This window comes from Pleurodeles waltl, chromosome 6, assembly GCF_031143425.1.
Source record: "Pleurodeles waltl isolate 20211129_DDA chromosome 6, aPleWal1.hap1.20221129, whole genome shotgun sequence".
In the NCBI taxonomy this organism is placed as follows: domain Eukaryota; kingdom Metazoa; phylum Chordata; class Amphibia; order Caudata; family Salamandridae; genus Pleurodeles; species Pleurodeles waltl.
The window spans coordinates 148,332,334-148,352,311 of NC_090445.1; the positions used below are offsets into that span (position 1 = coordinate 148,332,334).

Here is a 19,978-nt window from a genome sequence, read left to right on the forward strand (position 1 = left end):
CCTCACACCCCCCACATCCGCCGCAGCAACAGTGGAGGTGGTTCCTTCTCCTACCTCGCGGTGAAATCCCGAAACAGCTTCCCCATCCTCCTTCAGACCGCTCCCTCCCATCAGGAGTTGAGAATGGGGCTGAAGACCTGGCATTTCGACTGAAGCCTCCGAGTAGCCTGGACCTAGCGCCTGGATATTCTCACGGGTGACTAGCGCGCTCTACAAATCTTGTTGGTCGATTAATTGGGTGCAGGCTACATGCATCGGCTGGTAACTTAATTCAGTGGGTTATGACACCTACTGCAGTGATTTGTGTGAATCCAACAAGTCACTATTTCCATTAATGACACAATAGTTCAGGGGGGTAATGTGTCTGATGGAATGCACTGTGAGTAATCTGCAGGAACTTGGTTCTGACCCTGAAAGATTTATCAGTGGTCTCATGTATTTACTGTACATAATATGGTGTAACCTTGGAGTTCTGATACTTTAGTAAATGCACTTATGTACAGAGATGGCCAATGTGTAGGATACAGGTTTGAATCCCAGCTGGGCCAAATCAAGTTTTTGCTTTTCTGTTGGTATTAAATGAGAACCACTGAGCTAGGTATACAATTGAGTTCATATATTGTGCATTCAGGAGGCATGTCATGTTGCTGGACTACCCTGAATAACACAGGGAAGGGTCTACAGTGATTTCTACCATCATTTACAATTCCTTACATGTGGGGCACTTTTATGTGCAAAATCAATTGTCCTCATCAACATTTTCAGCATATCATATCTCTACAATCCCGTCTAATACAATGAGATTATCTGGAACACCACTAAACACAATGGGATCCTATGTAACACCTTGTGTTGCAAGATAATGTAGAGGATCTCGCTGCATTACAAGATTCTCTGCAACACCGTGTAACACAGTTGGATCTTCAGCAACACCTTGTCCCATAACGAGATCATCTGCAGCACATTTTTACACAATGAGAATTTGTGCAATACTTTGACACACAATGAGAGCATATGCAACACCTTCTAACACAATGAGATTCTCTGAACCACCTTGTCACACAAGTACCGTACCAGTACCGTGAACAACTCTATGGCCGAAACGCGTTGGGTAGGACCACCTGTGTAGATTAAATTTACCTTTTTCAAACTGCACCATGAGTGTCTGAGAAGTTATTTGCGAGGATATATATATATATATATATATATGCACTTTCAATAAAATAATGTCAGACCTAAACAGTGAGAACTCACTCGGCACCCTCAAGTCTGGTTAGTGCTATGCAAGAGATATTTGATTTGTCAATGTTTTATTTAGCCCTGTTGTACAGCAACACAGCTGCTGTGCAGCATGGCTAAAAGTGAAGAAATAAAAGTGCTATGGCATGGCCAGTGCTGACCGAGTCATAGCAGCTATGTTGCCGTACCACATGGCTAAAACACTTTGACAAAGCCAATACCTCTGGCATAGGCGAGGGCTATTGGCTTTGTCAATCCTTGTTTAACTGTTTTGGTTGGTAGGTAAACATGAAAACTGAAAAAGACTCCATGTTAGATAATGGAAAAACACACAGGCAAGATATCGAAGTATAGGTAAACAAATCAAAGATTTGTTTAATTCTATAAACGTTTTATACAGACATAGAAGACGTGTAGGCTCTTAAATGCTGCCACATGTATGTAAGTATATATCACTACTGTACATATATATAAATGCTTCAATTGGCAAAACCTGGCTGAAAAGTGAATTAGGTTATCCGGCTTCCTAACTATGGTCATATCGTATTCTTTGAAGAGTCTTTACAGTAGGATTAAAGCCATGCTGATGTTGATATACCTTTCCAGATCGTGGGTGCACAGATGGAGGATGCCTGCCTTCCGGTCTTTTCCTTTGTGCATTTCCTGAACTCCAGCACTGACACTGGCCAGGGGTGCAAGGGTGCTGTTTCTATTGAGTGATGCAGCTTCTCTTGAAAATGAAGCCCGATTGACGGGAAATCCAATGTAGCTCCTTCAGTGTCTGGGGGATGTGGTTGCCATTATTCAGGCTGCTGCTGAGATGTGTTGCGGTGTGTAAGATGACTTTGAGGGGCAGCCAGTGGGGTGCAATGCTTTATTTGTAAAATAATAAGTGCTGTTGTGCAAAGCATTGCTCAGACACCTGCGCATTGATGTCATTTAGGGGTCGCAGCTGTGACCCCTAGCTTGCCCCTTGCGACCCCTGGCACTGCCTTTGTGACCCCTGGCCTCATTATGGACTTTAGTTGGGTCTCTACTCTCCTTCTCACCTATCATACTAATAGTGAATAATTATATATTTGTATTTGTATTTTGTATTAATAGAGCACATTCAGGCCAAAGCATCGAAGCGCTACGAAGGTAAGTGAAGGAGCCCAAGGAGAGAATGAAATTCAGAGAGGAGCACTAATGCTGAAACAGCCATGTTTTAACTAATTTTCTGAAGGCTAAGAATTTTTCATTATTATTCAATATTAGTGTAATAAAAATGGAGCACAATTAGCTGGAATATGTTCTTCCATGGCAGCCAAAGTAAGTAAAAAATGGTATTAAATGTATGTAGTGCGCATGTTTGAGCGTGAGAGTGTATTTATGTGAGGGAGTGTATATAAGCGTAAATTTGTGTATATGTGTGAACGTGGAGGTCAAAAGGCGTGTGATATCACTTCAGCTACCCATGGCATTTCTATGAATTGACGTTCAGGCACCTGCGGCTGGTGTTATAAAATGTCAGCATGCCGAGTACCAAGGGTGCATTGCCCTGAATCCACCTCAGGCCTCTTTAATTCGCTGCCAGGCACTCCTTTTCCTGTTATTTCACTCTTGCAGGTCTGATTTCTCCGTTGGTGGTCTGCTTTCCCCCTTGGCAACGATTTTCTCTTCCTCTGTCTTTACGGTTTGTGTGCATTTTCCCTCAATTGCTCTGGGCAAATGTCTGATAAAGGGAAATAAGTGCCGGGCCCTAAAAATACGTGCTTGTGCCCCCCACCGGCAACCACCAGTTCAAATTAAGCATGGAGTGGTGTGAGGGAGACCACTGAGCAGGTGCTGCGTCTATTCAGGTGGGAGACAACTAGGGCCTGCACAGTAGTTCGGACATCAATTTCACATAAATAGAGTTTACATTTCTTCAGGAGGGAAAGGTGATACTGAGCAGTCTTGGTCTTGTTGGTGACATGCACTCTAAGGACAGGCCTGTACTGGGGGTGGGAAAAGCTTAAATCTTTCCCTGTTTGCTGGGTTGAGCTTTAAGATTCCCCTCACCATTCAGAAATAGATTATCAGTTCTTCCCAATGACTCAATATGCAAAAAATCTTTCAGGACATAGAGCAGAATATGCCAGGCCATTGAGTGGAAAGTTAGAGGGCATATTTCAGGTAGCCACTGCACAGAGTCCTGTTTGCAATGCGTAAAGCAGAAACACAAACTACTCCACCAGTGCTTAATTTGAGCCGTTTTTTGCCAGTGAGGCCCTCATTTTTAGGGACAGCACTTATTTTTCTGCATCAGTCATTTCTCGAGAGCAAGGCATTTATTTTTCTGCATCAGTCATTTCTCGAGAGCAAGAGAGGCAAAAAACAAAGGGGAAAGACAGAAGAGGAGAAAGACGGAAAACCTGTCTGAAAGGGAGAAAGCAGGAGCCTACAAGAGTGAAGTAAAGGGGCAGGGAGAGTCTGATAATGAATTAAAGAGGCATGAGGTGGATTCAAGACTACGCAGCCTTGCTATTTGGTGCCTTGGCATTTAATTGCACGACTGCGGGCTTCTGAGCAGAGCTTTGGGTATCGGCACCTATTCTTTTCCAGATCAAGCACTGCTCTACTGAGAGACAGACCCATGAGTTCTAGAGTCCCCGTGTCCAATGCGTATGTAATAGTCTCAAGAAGCAATAAAACCAGATTGTGTGCACTTCTCTTGTAAGCCAAAGGGCTACTAGTGTGACCTCACCATGGTTGCAGCAGAGTGGGGGCACAGCACTGCAAAGAAGCTAGTGTTCTGGTGGGTTTAATTCAGGCTAGTCACCCCCATCAAGCCAGAGACTACTTGTAGGCATCTTGGCTCAGTGCGTTTTAAAGTTTCCCACAGCTCCATGCTTTTGATTGTCGACTCAGTTCCCAAGTTTCTGTCATCACCTTAAAATCCATGCCCTCTTCTATACAGCTCCCAGAAACGGCAGAAGTGCAATGTAAAAAAAGTTATTATTCAACGTTTGGATTTTATGATAGTTCTGAGGTTATGTGGCGCTGATTCATGGACAGAGCAAGCAAGTGAAAAGACAACAGAAACATTTAGGAAAGATCCGTTGTAGGATATCACTAGTGCTTCAGGGTAGTTGATACTAAGGTTGTCTTTTTGAAAGCAAGGAGAAATCTGCAAGGTACTGTTGTTGGTCAGCGCCATCTAGTGGATTTTCGTGTAGCAAGAAAATGCGACTGCTACATTCGGGGGCGAGAATTCCAGCTATTCTGCCGCCAAAACATTGTGCCGTCGAAACGCCACTTATGCATTCAAAAGATGAAAATCCAGAGCAAGACAAATAACGAACGGATACTTACTTATTTACAAATTCTGGATGGCGCATGCGCTCTGAGCAGGAGGCTCACATGCTGAAATATCTGGACAATAAACATGGGCGGAGCACAATAGATTCACTGACGAGCATCTCCACTTCAGAAGATTAGTCAAGAACTGGCCATTCCCCACATGAGTACTATAGTCACAACACAACAGTGTACATCTAAAGCATACTTTGATATGACCAACTATTCCTCTCACGGTATAGACATGAAGGTGTTTCTGCTTCCTGATACAAGCAGATACATTCATATAAGGAGAAAAAGGTATATCACACCACAAGAGATGTATATCAGACAATGTCATAATTGCTACCTCTTTACACATATAGGTGCATATATAGAAGAGTTTATGCCTGCAACTAAACCTCTAAGAAATGTCTTCACCACATGATAACTGTGCACAGCAGAGTATAGTAAATACTACTGTTTTTATACACATAAGGGTATTTATATAATGGAATTTGCTCCAGCCAATACAACCTTAACACGTTTCATGTGCATATGTGTATGTCTAAATTAATTTCATTTTCGTATTATTTAAAAAAATACAATTCTTCATTTCAACCTTTGTTCTCTACTCTCCCTGATCCATAACCGTCCATTCAGACCACTATGAACGCCTAAACCTCCTTCTAAAGTTCCCCTTCTATTCTACCCATGACCCCCAACTAACAAACACCCACTACTTACAAAAACAACTTACTACTTTCCTTTTCAAACCCATTCTCATCATTCTGTCCCTACTCTGAACTCTACTAAATACACAAGAAATCAAGAGCACAAACCTAACACAACTAATGCACAAAGGAATTAAAAAAATATATATTAACTTCTAATCTTGGGCTCTTGAGTAGCGTGCTGATCACCGGAAAGTGCGTCAGTGCCTCATCAGAGGTAGTAAGCTCTATACAAATACAATTTACAATAGCAATCACAATATTTTTGTTAATACACATCCATAGTAACTGGTTCTTGTTAAAGATCTATGCATTTCTATATATTTTGAGCAGCACGGAGGGCACGGAACACAGTTCCAGGCCATTAAAAAAAACATATTCTTCAAAGCAGATGAGGTTTGCCGGTGATAATGTTTTGAGCATTTCTGTATGCTCCCAGTGCTCAGAGCGCTCTGAGGGGGAAGAAACAATGACGGAGAAAGCAGACTGGCAAGCATCGATGCAGGCCAAAGAAGGGGGACAATCTACAATGATGGACCAAGTTACAACAATGTCAGAAGCAGGAGGGGACAAGCTACAATGACAGGGGAATAAGGAAAAACAATGGGGAAGCAATGACAACGAGATAAAAAAGGAGTGCATCAATTCCAGTGCAAGCAGCGTAAGGACAGTGATCAAACCAAAGGAATTCGTACTTGGTCCATGCTCCACGGAAGAGATAAATAAATGAAGAGAAAGTGAAAACCGGAATGGGGTGACCAATCAGGATTCAGCAAGTAAGAGTGGCACTGAAGCCAATGAATAATAAGAATCACAGCGGCGGCTGCTGCAAATATAAAGGGTAAAGGCGGGAAGGGGGGATTAATTAAGATAAATTAGCATGAAAGAAGCCCCAGGACTGGTCTGAGTGGCTGTGAATGCTGCTCAGACACAACCCCGGGGCCAGTGCAGTTTCTCCAGCCCAGCTGTGTACACAGCCAGGCTGGAGAAACCTAAAGCCCATATTTATACTTTTTCAGCGCCGCGTATGCATCATTTTTTGATGCAAAAGCGGCGCAAACGTACAAAATATAACTGTATTTTGTAAGTTTGCGTCGCTTTTGCGTAAAAAAATGACGCAAATGCGGCGCTAAAAAAGTATAAATATGAGCTTCATTGCGCATGTGTGTTTAGACGACAATATAAGGCCGTCCAAACACACATGCGCTCTTAGTGCAAACAATTCCACCCCCCCCCCACCTCCCAAGGCCCAGCCCCACCCATTCATTCACAAACTGGCTGAGCCAGCAGCAGAAAAATGAAACGATATTCAAGTATCGCTTTATTTTTCTGCTGCTGGCTCTTTGCCAGTGGGGTGACGCTCCTCCGCCATTGCGGAGGAGCTGCCCCTGAAGTATCAGGTGGTCTCTAAGTTCCCTTTAAGGTAACAACAAAAATCTTGTTAGAGAAAGCACATGCGTTGTTTCAGAAGAGGCCTGAAAAGAATGTCCTCTTGCTTTTTCTTCAACTATGGGTGGCAGTGTTGCTACACTTCTGCAAAGGAAGAGCGAAGGTATAAACAGTACAGTAATATATATATATATTTTTTTTTTAATTCACCTAATAAGGGAAAGTTGGAATCCCGGGAAAAGGAAGTTAGCAACGTACGAAGGGGCAATGAGTCCAAAGAGTTTGACCTAAAGCCAACAGACAAAATCAGTCACTACATGGAGGAGCACAGTGAATAAAACAGAATGGAATCATGGCACTGTGTTTCCACCTAGAAAGTTTAAAAGTCAAGTGGTGTAATTTGTTTCATTGTCCAAAATCCATACGTTTTACAGGCAATTTTATAGAGGATCCCATAAATTGCACAATACTTTTGTTCTGGCAAGGTATCATGTGAATTATATTTCAATAATTTATGTGTGGTAAAAAATCATGTATACCCTTGCTCTTCCTGCTCTTTTTTGCCCCTCAGTGCTCCCCGGTCACACACCCCCGCCCACCATTTTTCCCGCCTGATCCCTCCCACCCCCCTGCGCCCCACCCCCCAGGACCTTCTTAATGGCAGTCACTGCGTGACCCCATTGAGCAGGCCCCTCCAGCTCCCCCTGGTCACAGCTGGGCACTGTTACACTGCTACATATCGTTACGCAGGGCCTGCAGACCAGTGCCTTGCCCACACTGCTGCCCTTCTCCTGCTGCTACCTGCTAGCCCCTTCAGGCCACCACCCCAGACTCCTTGCTCGCTTTTGCTCTGGGCCAGCAGCATAGCTGCATAGCGCTACGTAGCACCAGCAGTCCAGTGCCTGCCCAGATTGCCCTGTCTGCTGCCTCCCCTCCCTGCTGCCACCTAGTTAGCCATTTTTCAGCCACATCCCCCTAGCCTCCTTGTTCTTCGAGCCCTTTTTTGGCCCTCAGTGCTCCCCGCTCAGCCTCCCCACTTCCTGCCATTTTTTCCACCTGATCCCTTCCTGCCCCCGTGCCCTACCCCTAGGACGTACTTAATGGTGGTCACTGCACAACCGTGCAGCGGGTGCACCGCTGGCGCCCCTAAGGGGCATCAAAGGCAAGCCTATCTGTGCCCATCCACACCTGGACCGCGCCCAGCACCAGGAAACCTGGATCTGCAACCTGGCACCAGTGGTCGTCTGACGAAATCAAGAACCTCAGGCCAAATACCCGGGACTCCAATTGCAGCACCGCCTTGCCCCAATACACTGAAGACCCCTTCTCCTGCCACAACTGCCGGTTCTCCTGCAACACTGGAAACGCCGCAACCCCCATCAAGCAGATGCCAAGCCACAAAACCCAACTCCACTGCACAGTACTCAATGTCTGATCCCTCTGCAAGCATGCCATAAAAATCTTGGACACCATCACCTTGGCTCACCCCGCCACTGCACCAGACATCGCAACCGCCACATCCCCTGGATACAAGATGATTCACGGCGACTGCCCCAACCGACATGGTGGGGGCATCACCATCATCCACAAGGACTCCCTCCACTGCACAGCCACAGACGACGACACTAAAACGATCATGGAACACCTCAACTTCCAGATCAAACATAACGCCAAAGTCACAATCAGGGGAACTCTCGCCTACACACCCACTGACCTCTGCCACAGCTTCTTCAACTCCATGCCAGAATTCATCACCCCCCGGTAATCGACTCCAGCCACTTCATCTTCCTGGGGGACCTGGACTTCCACCTAGAAGACCTGAATGATACTAACTCCACCTCACTCCTCAACAACATGAGTATCATGGGCCTCTCACAGCTGGTCACCATGCCCACCACAATGCAGGACACACCCTAGACCCCATCTTCTCCTCCAGCAACATAGCAAAATTCTCCCACACCTCAGAAGTAACATGGACCAACCTCCATATCTTCCACTTCACCATTGAGGGACGACTCGAAGCCCCAACAAAACTCCCATCCTTCTCTCCCACAACAGGAGCCACTTCACAGAAACTCCCTGGATTGCCGCCCTCAAAGAAAGCAGACCCATCCCACCAGGCACCTTCAAACGCTGCGTGAAAAACCTCTCCAACTGGATCCCCTCAGCTGCCGACACCATCACCCTACTAAAGAGAAGCACCAGTAGCAAGCCCACCAACCACACCAAATGGTTCACGTCGGAACTTCAGACCCTCAAACAACACTGCAGAAGACTAGAGAGACACTGGTGAACTGACAAGACCACTGCCAACCTCTACGCCTTCAAGAACGCCCTCGGAGGATACCACCGCCGACTCAGAGGGACCAAGAAAGAAGCACTCACCACCCACCATGAGGCAAGCACTAACCCCACCAGAAAACTCTTCAGCATCATCAGCGAATTTGCCTGCCCCGCCACCACAGAGAACACAATAAACTCCTTGCAGGCCCTCTGCAACACACTATCAGCCTACTTTCACCACAAGATCGCCATCATCTACAGCAACTTCATCCCCCAAACCACCTACCTCGACCACCCCTGCACCCCTTCCCACCACTCTCCCATTCACGAATGGAAGCAGCTTTCCACCGAGGACACCCTCGCCATCATGGCCTCCATCCACTGCAGATCCCATGCAGATCCCTGCCCGCACTGTATCTACACACTAGGAGGTAAAACCATCAGAGCCGCACTCACAGAACTTCTCAACAGCTCCATCTCAACAGCCATCGTCCCCAGCTCCTGGAAGAACACCGAGGTCAAGTCTCTCCTGAAGAAACCCTCAGCCGACCCCAGTGAGCTCAATAACTACCACCTCATCTCACTCCTCCTGTTCCCCGCCAAGGTCTTGGAAAAGGCCATCAACCGCCAGCTCACAGACTACCTCGAACACAACAACCTGCTCGACCTATCCCAATCCAGGTTCCGGCCCAATCACAGTACCGAAACTGCTCTGATCACAGCTACAGATGACATCAAACCACTCCTCACCCAAAGAGCAACAGCAGTCCTCATCTTCCTCGACTTATCCACGATCTTCAATACCATCTCACACCACACTCTCATCTCCAGACTCCACGACATCGGCATCCAAAACAATGCGCTCAGCTGGATTGCCTCCTTTCTCCCCGGCCGAACCCAGAGGATCCTCTGCCCTCCCTACATCTCCCTACCCAAAGAAGTCATCTGAGGCATCCCCCAGGGCCAGGGCTCCTCCCTCAGTCCCACCCTCTTCAATATCTACATGACTCCACTGGCAGACATCTCATGCACCCACAGACTCAGCATCGTCTCCTAAGCTGACGACACCTAGCTCGTACTCTCCCTCTCAAACAGCACCGCATGATCCAACTTCCAGAACACTATGACCGACATTGCCTCCTGGATGAGGAACAACTGCCTAAAGCTAAACTCTGGAAAAAAAATGGAGATCCTCATCTTCGGTGTAGGACAGTATCCTCTTTCTTTGGCATGGTTACCCCCATTTTCTGCCTGTTGTTAGTGTGTTTGACTGTGTTCATTGGGATCCTGCTAACCAGGACCCCAGTGATTATGCTTTCTCCCTTCCAATTCGGTAACTTGATTGCTAAAACCCCACATTTGGCATACTGGTGCCCCAATGTAAGTCGCTAGTATGCAGTACCCTGGTACCCAGGGCATTGGAGTAACATGGGATCCGCTTGGGCAGCACCATGTATTATGCCACCAATGGGGAGACCATGCAAAGTGTTCTGCAGGCCTGCCATTGCAGCCTGCATGAAAAGGGTGCATGCACCCTTTTTCACTACAGGTCACTGTAAGTCACCCCTATGGCAGGCCCTCCTAGCCCAGAGGGCAGGGTGCAAATACCTGTGTGTGAGGACACCCTTGCACTATCAGAGGTGCCCCTACAAACTCCAGTTCCATTTTCCTGGACTTCGTGAGTGGGGGGACACCATTTTATGCGTGTATGGGACATAGGTCACTACATACGTCCAGCTACATAATGGTAACTCCGAACCTGGACATGTTTTGTATCAAACATGTCGGAATCATACCCCAATACTGTTGCCAGTATTGGAAGTATGATTCCATGCAGTCTGGGGTTCCTTAGAGGGCCCCCAGCATTGCTCCTCCCAGCCTTCTGGGGTTTTCTGGGCAGCCCAAGCTGCTGCCACCTCTCAGACAGGTTTCTGCCCTACTGCTGCTTGAACAGCTCAAGCCCAGGAAGGCAGAACAAAGGAATTCCTTTGAGAGAGGGAGGTAACACCCTCACCCTTTGGAAATATGTGTTACATGGCTTGGGAGGGTAGCCTCCTCAAGCCACTGGTATACTTTGAAGGGCACATTTGGTGCCCTCCATGCTTAAACCAGTCTACACCAGTTCAGAGATCTCTAGTCCCTGCTCTGGCACAAAACTGGACAATGGAAATGGAAGTGACCACTCCCCTGTTCATCGCAGCCCCAGGGGTGGTGTCCAGAGCTCCTCCAGAGGGTCCCTGGGTTCTGCCATCTTGAATCCAAGGTTGACAGGGACCTCTGGGAGCATCTGGGTGGCCAGGTCAGGAAGGTGATGTCAGAGTCCCAGAGTCCCCTCCTAATAGGTGGTCACCTTTCTAGGTGACCAATTCCCCTTTCAGGGCTATTTAGGGTCTCTCTCGTAGGTGGGTCATCAGATTTGGCTTGCAAGATTCCAGCAGGACTCCTCTGCAACTCTACTTCGATTTCTAGCCACTGGAACTGCAACTGGACCCTCCAGGAAATCTCAATCTACGACAAAGACTCTGCTTGCAACATTATTTCCACGGCTCCTTCCAGCTTCTGGAACATTTCCCCGGCTGTGCATCCTCTGAGGGCTGCAAGTCTTCAGTCTGCAATAGAAGGAAGAAGGAATCTCCCTTGGAGTGTATGTATGTATGTAAATATATTTATAAAGCACATTCCGGCTCACAAAGAGCATCGAATCGCTAACATAGGTAAAAAACGTCAATACACTCATAAGGAAAACCCAACCCACAGAAGGACAAAAAGTAAGGATTAGTTAGGAAAGAGCCAAGTTTTAATCAACTTCCTAAACCGTAAATAACACGCTTCAGCCCTAATATTGAGAGGGAGGGAATTCCAGCACTTGGCTGCAGCCACAGTAAAGGCTTTATCACCCCACTTCTTTCTATAAGTGCGGGGAACATGAATGTAGTAAGCTGACAATGATCTAAGATGCCTCTTAGGTTTCTACCAGCCTAATTTAGCAGACAGATATTTAGAACCTTGGCCATGCACGGCTTTAAAAGACAAGCAAAGGGATTTAAAAATAATCCGCTGAGCCACTGGAAGCCAGTGCAGTTGTCTGAGACTACTTCTAACAGAGGTCCAACGTGAAAGATTAAGAACTGATTTGGCGGCTGAATTCTGAATCAGCTGTAGCCTATTAAGAAGGCCTTTATCTAAATTGAGAAACAAAGCATTGCAGTAATCCATTTTAGATATTACCAAGGCTAGAGTGGCGGCAACTCTCCATTTGTGCTGAAGAAAAGGAAAAACTTTCCTTAACATTTTAATCAACCATAAACCAATTTTAACCATGTGATTGACCTGATATTTGAAGGACAGTTGATTGTCAAACTTAACACCCACATTTTTGCTAACATTAGAAGGGGTAGGAAGAGAACCACAGTCTGATGGCCACCAGCGTGGATTCCAATATTTAACACCAGATCCAAAACAGAGAATTTCAGTCTTCGAAGCATTCAATTTCAACCAGTTAGATCCCATCCAGTTGCTAACCTCCTTCATACGGAGGTTAAAACGGTCCGCCACCTCCTCCCGGTTTTTATTAACAGGGATAATAAGCTGTGTGTCGTCTGCATATGAAGAGGGATAAAGCCAAAAGAACGAACCAGGTTGGCTAGCGGGGCAACATAAATATCAAACAAAGTAGGGCTTAATGAGGAACCCTGTGGAGTCCCACAAGGAAGAAGGTAAGGTGTGGAATTGAAGTTACCACATCTTACCGTAGTCCATCTGTTAGTTAAAAAAGACTCTAACAATTTCAAGGCCCTATCTCTAACACCTACTTGATAGAGACGGGCTGTCAGAATCTGGGAAGAAATAGTATCAAAGGCTGCAGATAAATCTAATAGGACTAGAATGGCACCCTATTCCTCATCCACAAGTCTACGAATAGAATCAGTGGAGGAGATAAGGGCCGTTTCCGTACTATGAGCTTTCCTGAAGCCATGCTGCGAGGGATCTAAAACTTCCACTTCCCCAAGAAAACCCGCTAGTGCCTTATTCATGATTTTCTCTAAGATCTTGGCAAAGAAAGGAAGGAGCGCAATTGGCCGTAAATTCTCAAGGTCCTGCACGTCTCCAAGTGGTTTCTTCTTTACAGGAACTACTATGGTCTCCTTCCATTTAGAAGGATAAGATCCAGATTTAAGAATTTCTTGAAAAATCTGCAAAATGAAGTGAAGGAGTTACTCTCCTGCATCCGCAGGCGGCAACTGCAACGACGAATGGCTGCATGGATCTCCTCTCATCCTGAGCTGCGTGGATCCTGCATCACAGGTGGTAGTCCAGAGTAGTCCTCTTGGTCCTCTCTGCCAAATGTCCAACTTTGGTGGAGGTGAGCCCTTGCCTTCCCACGTAGAACAGTACCCCTGTGCACTGCGTCTCTAGCAGCTGCCAAAGCTTGGTTGCATCTCCTCCAAGGGTTCTTCAGGCTTGTTGTAGCCCCAGCACTCCTTCCTGCGACACACAGCCCTCTGCGTGCTTCTCCTGCGGCATGGGACCCTTCTCCAGGAGTGCTGTGTGGGCTCCTCTATGACTCCTGGTTCCTCGTCCAGTGGGTCTCCTATGGGGGCTGCCTCTTCTTCTTTGGACTCTCTGCCTTGCTCAGTGTCCCCCTAAATCAATCAGTGAATTTGTAGAGCCCGCTACTCACCCCTAAGGCTCCCCCGGGAGTTGAGTCATCGTGAGCCTTACCGGTCCCCGGCAGCTCCACGTTTGCTTCACCGCAAGTTCTTTCTCTGCCAAGGCTTGTTGGAATCCACTGTGGTTTCTTGCAGTCTTGTCTGGGTGTTGCATGTTCTTCATTTTCTTCCTTTTGAACGGTTTGGGGGAAATCTAGTAATTTACTCCTTTCCTTCTGGTCCCTAGGGGGCACTGTGGTACTTACCTTTGGGGTTTCCTAGTACTCCCAGCTCCCCTCTACACATTCCACTTACCTAGGTGGGGGTCCTGTGTTCACATTTCATTTTTTTAGTATATGGTTTGGGCTCCCCCAGGGTCACTACTGTCTATGCCCATTTGCACTGTTTTCTATCACTTTTTAGGCATAGTTCTGATAACTAGTGTACATATTTAGTGTGTTTACTTATCTCCTATTGGAGGGTTGCCTATCTAATGTTTTGGTACTGCGTTACCGTAATAAAGACCCTTTATTTTCGTAACACTGAGTATTTTCTTTCATGTGTGAAGTGCTGTGTGACTACAGTGGTATTGCATGAGCTTTGCATGTCTCCTAGATAAGCCTACCTCTAGAAAGCCTGGCTTCTAGATACTGCCTACACTACACTAATAGGGAATACCTGGACCTGGTATAAGGTGTAAGTACCTCAGGTACCCACCACACACCAGGGCAGCTTCCTACATTTGGGAACAAACCTCCCCTGGAACCACTCGTGGTGCCCCACCACCCTCAGCTCCCCTCCCATGCCCACCAACCATGCATGCAACCTCGGAATCATCCTGGACACCCAACTGACCATGCAGCAACAGATCAATGCCGTCTCCTCTGCCTGCTCCCACATCCTCTGCATGCTCCGCAGAATTTTCAAGTGGATCCCCATCTCCACCAGGAAGATGGTCACCCAGGCCCTTGTCTCAAGCCGACTCAACTACGGAAACGCACTCTACGCCAAAACCACAAAACAGATAACGAGCCACCTCCAGACCATCCAGAACGCAGCAGCAAGACTTGTCCTCAAACTCCCCTGAAGAACCAGTATGACACCATACCTCAGGGCCCTCCATTGGCTCCCTGTCCATCAGAGATATATATCTCTTCAAGCTCCACACGTACAAAGCCCTCCACAATGCCGGACCTGCCTACATCAACAACTCCTCTCTTTCCACCAACGAACCAGATCAGCCTTCCCCACCCAGGCTCACGTCCCCACATCCACTGTGGTCCTGGAACAACCTCCCTCTCGCCGGACCTCCCCCTCGACCTGCGCACCTCCCCTTTCCTGAAGGACTTCAGAAAGCAGCTCAGAACTTGGCTCTTCTACCGCCAGCGGCAGCCTGATGAGGCCAGTAGCACCCCCCCAGCACCTGGAGACCCCCGCGGGTGAAAAGCTCACGCTTCACAAGTACCATTGATTGATTGATTGACTAATAGATTGAATGATGTCCCCAATTGAAAACATGGATGAACAGAGGATAACTTTGTGGCCCAGAGAAGCCAGGCTTATCAAATTAGTTTGTTTCATGGAAAACAAAACCACCAAATGTCTTATATCAGGTGAAACAACAAAGTATGAATACTGTGCCAGGAGAACTAAAGCTAATCACCCTTTCCAAGTCCGAGGAGGCTGGGGAGCACTTACTAACAACATTAAGCTATGAAGAGAGTTCACAGGTCTCACCGTGCTTCAGTTTTAATCACCTGGGGTGAAGTCAGAGACGGACTAGCTTATTAGACTATCGGGCAGTGCCCGATGGGCTGGTCAGACCAGTCAGTGTGTGGGCCAGTTTTTGGCTGTTTGTGGGCCTGTTTTTTACAATTGATTTTTCTAATATTAAAACAAACATTGGCTGCAGCAAACTCAAATCCATGCAGTGCTCCATACATTGTAAAATACTTTTACTGCAAGTCTTTACAAGTTCAAACCTGCCCCAATTTGCAAAAATTGCCCACTTTTTTATCTCTCTAATCTACCAATTGGGGCCACTTTTGTTTTGGTGCCAGGTGCTATATTCTGTCCCAGTCTGACCTTGAATAGAGACCAATAATGTCAAGAAGCTTTATACTCCCATGTAAATCACCATGTGCATTAACCATTATGTATAGAACACCTGGCTTGGAAGTTACTCAATGGCCCTTATTGTAAAGCACATATTTCCTGGACAGGTTCTGAATTGTGCCACCACAGCACCTCCCTCTTTCTTCCACTACCATCTGCCCGTCTCTGGAGCTGTGGCACCTGGACATGTTTGGGCTGGGCAATGGGTCACTGTGTAGATTTTGGGTATTTAAACATACCCTTTAGAGGAAGTAACATGTTTCACAATACCTTGTTACTCCACATCAACAGTGCTGATTTGAACAGCATGCCATTGTCATTGGACTACATGCTTGAACTGTTGAGGACCAGCCAAGTGCTTCTACACTGCGGTCTCCATCCCTGTGCCTTCCATGGGTTATCACAAAGCCACATTTGGCTATTAGAGCAGGGTCGGACTGGGACAGAAAATATCTCTGGGCACCAAAATAAAAGTGGCCCCCATTAGTGAATTAGAAAGCTAAACAAGCATTTCAATGCATGGGTCTCGCATTTGATCGAGTTAGAGCTATTCACGTTGCAAATTCCTAACTGGACATAGATTGAAAATGAAGTGTAAAACATTAGTTGATATTAGCGAGCCAATTCAAAGTGCCATGGCGGCCATGAGCACACGCGCGGGGAAAAAAAGTTCCCTCACAGTCAAATGTATCGGTGATTGTGCGATTATCCATGTAACAGGGACATTCTGCAAGGTGGTAACAAAACCGCCCTAAGGCGGGACAAGCGTAAAGCATTTATCAATGATTGAAAGGCAAGTCCACGAACGAGCAAAAGTACTGGGCATGAGGTGGGCGTGGTTAAAAGCCCATAATTCTTACAACAGGTCAAAGTGCTTGTGCACTCGATCTAAAAAGTAGCCATGTTTGCAAACTGGGAAGTTTTGAACTCAGAAAGACAAGTTGCATAAGTGTTTTGCAAGGCAGAAAAGACTGCATGGATTTGAGCTTGCAGCAGTCAATGTTTGTTCTAATATCAAGCAAATCAAAAGTAAAAACCAGCACACCAAAAAGGCAGAAACAGACAAAAAATCAGCCCACACACTGGTCTGTCCTACCAGCCCATTAGGCATCACCTGATTGCCTTCAGGCCAGTTTGACTCTAGTAGAGTTTCCGAATGAGCTTGCAGCCTAAGTGAAGGCTTGCAGCGTCAAAGGATTACTGGCAATCCTAAGGAATTCTTTCCATCCTGGAGGAGAAGCTAGCAGCCTCAAGATGGAGCTGGCAGATGAGGAGGAGTACTAGCAGCACTGATGAAGTGTTATCATCTTCACTATGGAGCTAGAAACCCTGTGGCGGGGCTGGAAACACTGGAGAAAGTGGTAGAGGGGAGATTACAGTCCCACTGTAAGAGATAGCAGCCAGGACCTAAACCAATAAGCTCAAAGAGAAAGTTAACAATCCAGTATGCACAGAAGAAGCAACACAAGAAGAAAAACTAGCACCCATAGGAGAAATCTGACAAGCTAAAGGATAAGTGGATTACATGAGGAGCAGACATTGCTTAAAGAAAGCTAACAGCGGGAGACTATTAGCATACAAGCAACAAGAGTTGGCGAAGCCAACAGGTGTGACGATGGCTGCTCACCACTTGGCTTTGTCAATACTTGCTTTGCTAAGGTTTTTGCAAAACATTATTGTTAGGGAAGCTACTGGGCGCTCATCAATCTAAAAAAACATAGTTTTTTTTTTTTAGGTCCCAAAAAGCACATATTACCATTGCAGTCTCTGGAATTTATGGGAAGTACTTTGTATGAGGAATTCTTCCAAGTGAAAGGGTAAAATGCGGTCACTCACAGTAAAAGTAGCCAAAGGCTGAAGTGTGCAGACTCACTACCCCATGCTGTACTGGGATGAAGAAAAATGTGTCTAACTCAATAACAGACTAATTGATGCATATAATCTTAGTTAAGTCAAAAGGTCTTGGTTAACGGCAGACCTAAAAACAGGATGTTTATTTGACCTCACAGGTACTTAGCAGTTCTAACTACAGTGTATATTGTATATTTTACGTTTACGGTATGTATGGTCTTATCTTTACCCAATAGGATCATCATAATATCTCTAGAGAGGGGAATTATTACCAGAAAATTGTTCCCTATTTGACCTGACATCATTGTATGTATGTATATGTGTATATGGCATTTCTATAGCGCTAACCTAGCCAAAAGGCAGTGGGACATTGTAACAAGGTCATTAATTAAAAGGAGAGGAAGCTGGTTGTGCATGGCTACTGCACTGTGATTTAGTGTTCTTTAAAGAGGTGAGTCTTCAACTCTTTCCTAATTTGGAGCAGTGTTGGAGTTGTTATGATGGCTACTGGGATGTTGTTTCAGATCCTGGATGAATAAATGTAAAAGGCCTACTGTCTTGTTTTAAAAAAAAACTTCTTAGTCTGCAGTCTGATGGTGCCCAAGCAGTGAGTGCCAAGATCCACCAAATATAGTGTGCTCATCTACAAGATAAGCGGGGATGCCAGTCATGATAGCTTTGTAAATGATGCAGCTGGTTTTGAAGCCGGTGCAGGCAGGCAATGGAAGCCAAAGGAGTTCCATCAGGATGGGGGTGATGTAATCATAGTTCTTCAGATCCTGGGTGAGATGTGCTGCAGAATGTAGGATGTCCCTAAGGGGTTCCATAGAGTAGGGCATTACCATCATCCAGATGCAAGACCATGGGGGCTTGAACAGCAGTTCTGAAGAGGCTTTCTGGGAGAAACTGTTTGACTTTCTTTAGTAGAGGATGCTTGTAGCAGACAGTCTTTGATTTTTGGCAATGTGTCCCTTAAGGATGAGGGAGCTGAAGAGGAGGAGGACTGAAACAAAACCAGAGGGCTGGGAAAGCCAACCTAAGTAAAGAGTTACCTATTTGTTTGTTTTTCATGGTTTGTTTCTTTCAACATACTACCTTTAAGCTACCCTGAAGTGCTTTGAGGCATTGTAAACGTCAGCTGAATTTAGGGAACAAAAAGATTTGCAATAGGTAGTGTTCAAACATGCAAGAACGTTTCAGCTAGTCTATGTGTTATGGGCATGTATAGAGATTGATTTTTAAAAAATGCACGATATGCATAATTTGTCTTTTAAACAAAATGTAAAGAATTCACTCACAATAAAAGTGATCCAACATTATGAAACGACAAAGTGGGCTGCTCCTTTCAAAGCAATAAATGCCACCAAATGAACAACTCAAAATGCAATGGAATAATACAGTAAGTGAAGGAAAGGAGAAAATTATGATGAAATGGTACAACCAGATGAATCTAGGGCACCAGAACTAGACCAATAACTAGCTTGTTGACCACCTTCAACAGCGTTTTTTAAAAACAGAAGTTAAAAGCTGATAACATTCATAAAGCCTTTGAGCAGCAGCAGTCACCCACTGGATTATGTGCCAGTGAACAAGCAACAAGCGTTGAGCCTATGACCAGAAGTGAAACCACTCAGCCCACCAGATGACTTCCAACACCCTTGGTGTGCACAGTTATCAGAACACAAGACAGACACTGCAGTACTACATGTGCTGCAGGAAGGCTCTTCCCGCACACCTACCAGTGATCGTGGAGGCATCGCAGCTCTTGGCAGGAGTGCTCGCGATGGTGCTCGCAGCAGCAGTCGCTGGCTCAGGAGGCTCCTCAGTGTTGGTGGATGAGGTTGGCAGGGGGTCCTTGCTCAGCAGGTACTTGGGTGGGGTCCTGACTGCGGAGTGCTCACTAGAACCGGAGGCGGCCAGCTTGGCTGACTTCAGCGGGTAGAGCAGGCTGCCATGTGCGGAGGATAGTGCCAGGCCCTGGTCCGGCAAGCAGTGCAGGGCCCCAGGGTGGGCTTCCGATCGGCTCTCCTTAAGGTACCTGAGGTCGAAAGAAAAGGTAAAAAGAAAGAGCTTGCATTAAAACGGTCATAACAGCAAGACCTGAAGCTTTCCAAACAAGGACTATCCAATTAATAAACTTGAAGATTTTCAAACTCCAACCTTACGTGCTGAGATACCCTTCTGAGTTCAGAGTAAATGTACACATAATAAGACTATCCAAGGTTTTGTAGCACACTGTTAGGTTATTTACAAGTAAGTTGCTAGAGTATGCATTGTGACTGTAAATATATCTGTTAGCAATTACACTAGCTTAACCACTCTCTAAGTAAAGTAACCACCAGCTCTTAAAACAACTTACATTAAATCACCAACTGGACTCCAAACACCTTCTACTGTATAAACATCAGAGCAGTACAA

General features: G+C 46.0%; 1 protein-coding gene across 3 annotated transcripts in view; it reads right to left on the reverse strand.

The window, feature by feature from the left end:
* HAP1 (huntingtin associated protein 1) overlaps positions 1-19,978 on the reverse strand; it is a 137,656-nt gene that overhangs the window by 67,228 nt on the left and 50,450 nt on the right. For all 3 annotated transcript variants that reach the window (XR_011204747.1, XM_069237652.1, XM_069237654.1), the window contains exon 2: positions 19,300-19,598. Coding sequence is in view for 2 of the 3 variants with exons in the window: in XM_069237652.1 (XP_069093753.1) it covers positions 19,300-19,598 (299 nt within the window). In the remaining variant the exon portion in view is untranslated. The remainder of the gene's footprint in view (positions 1-19,299; positions 19,599-19,978) is intronic.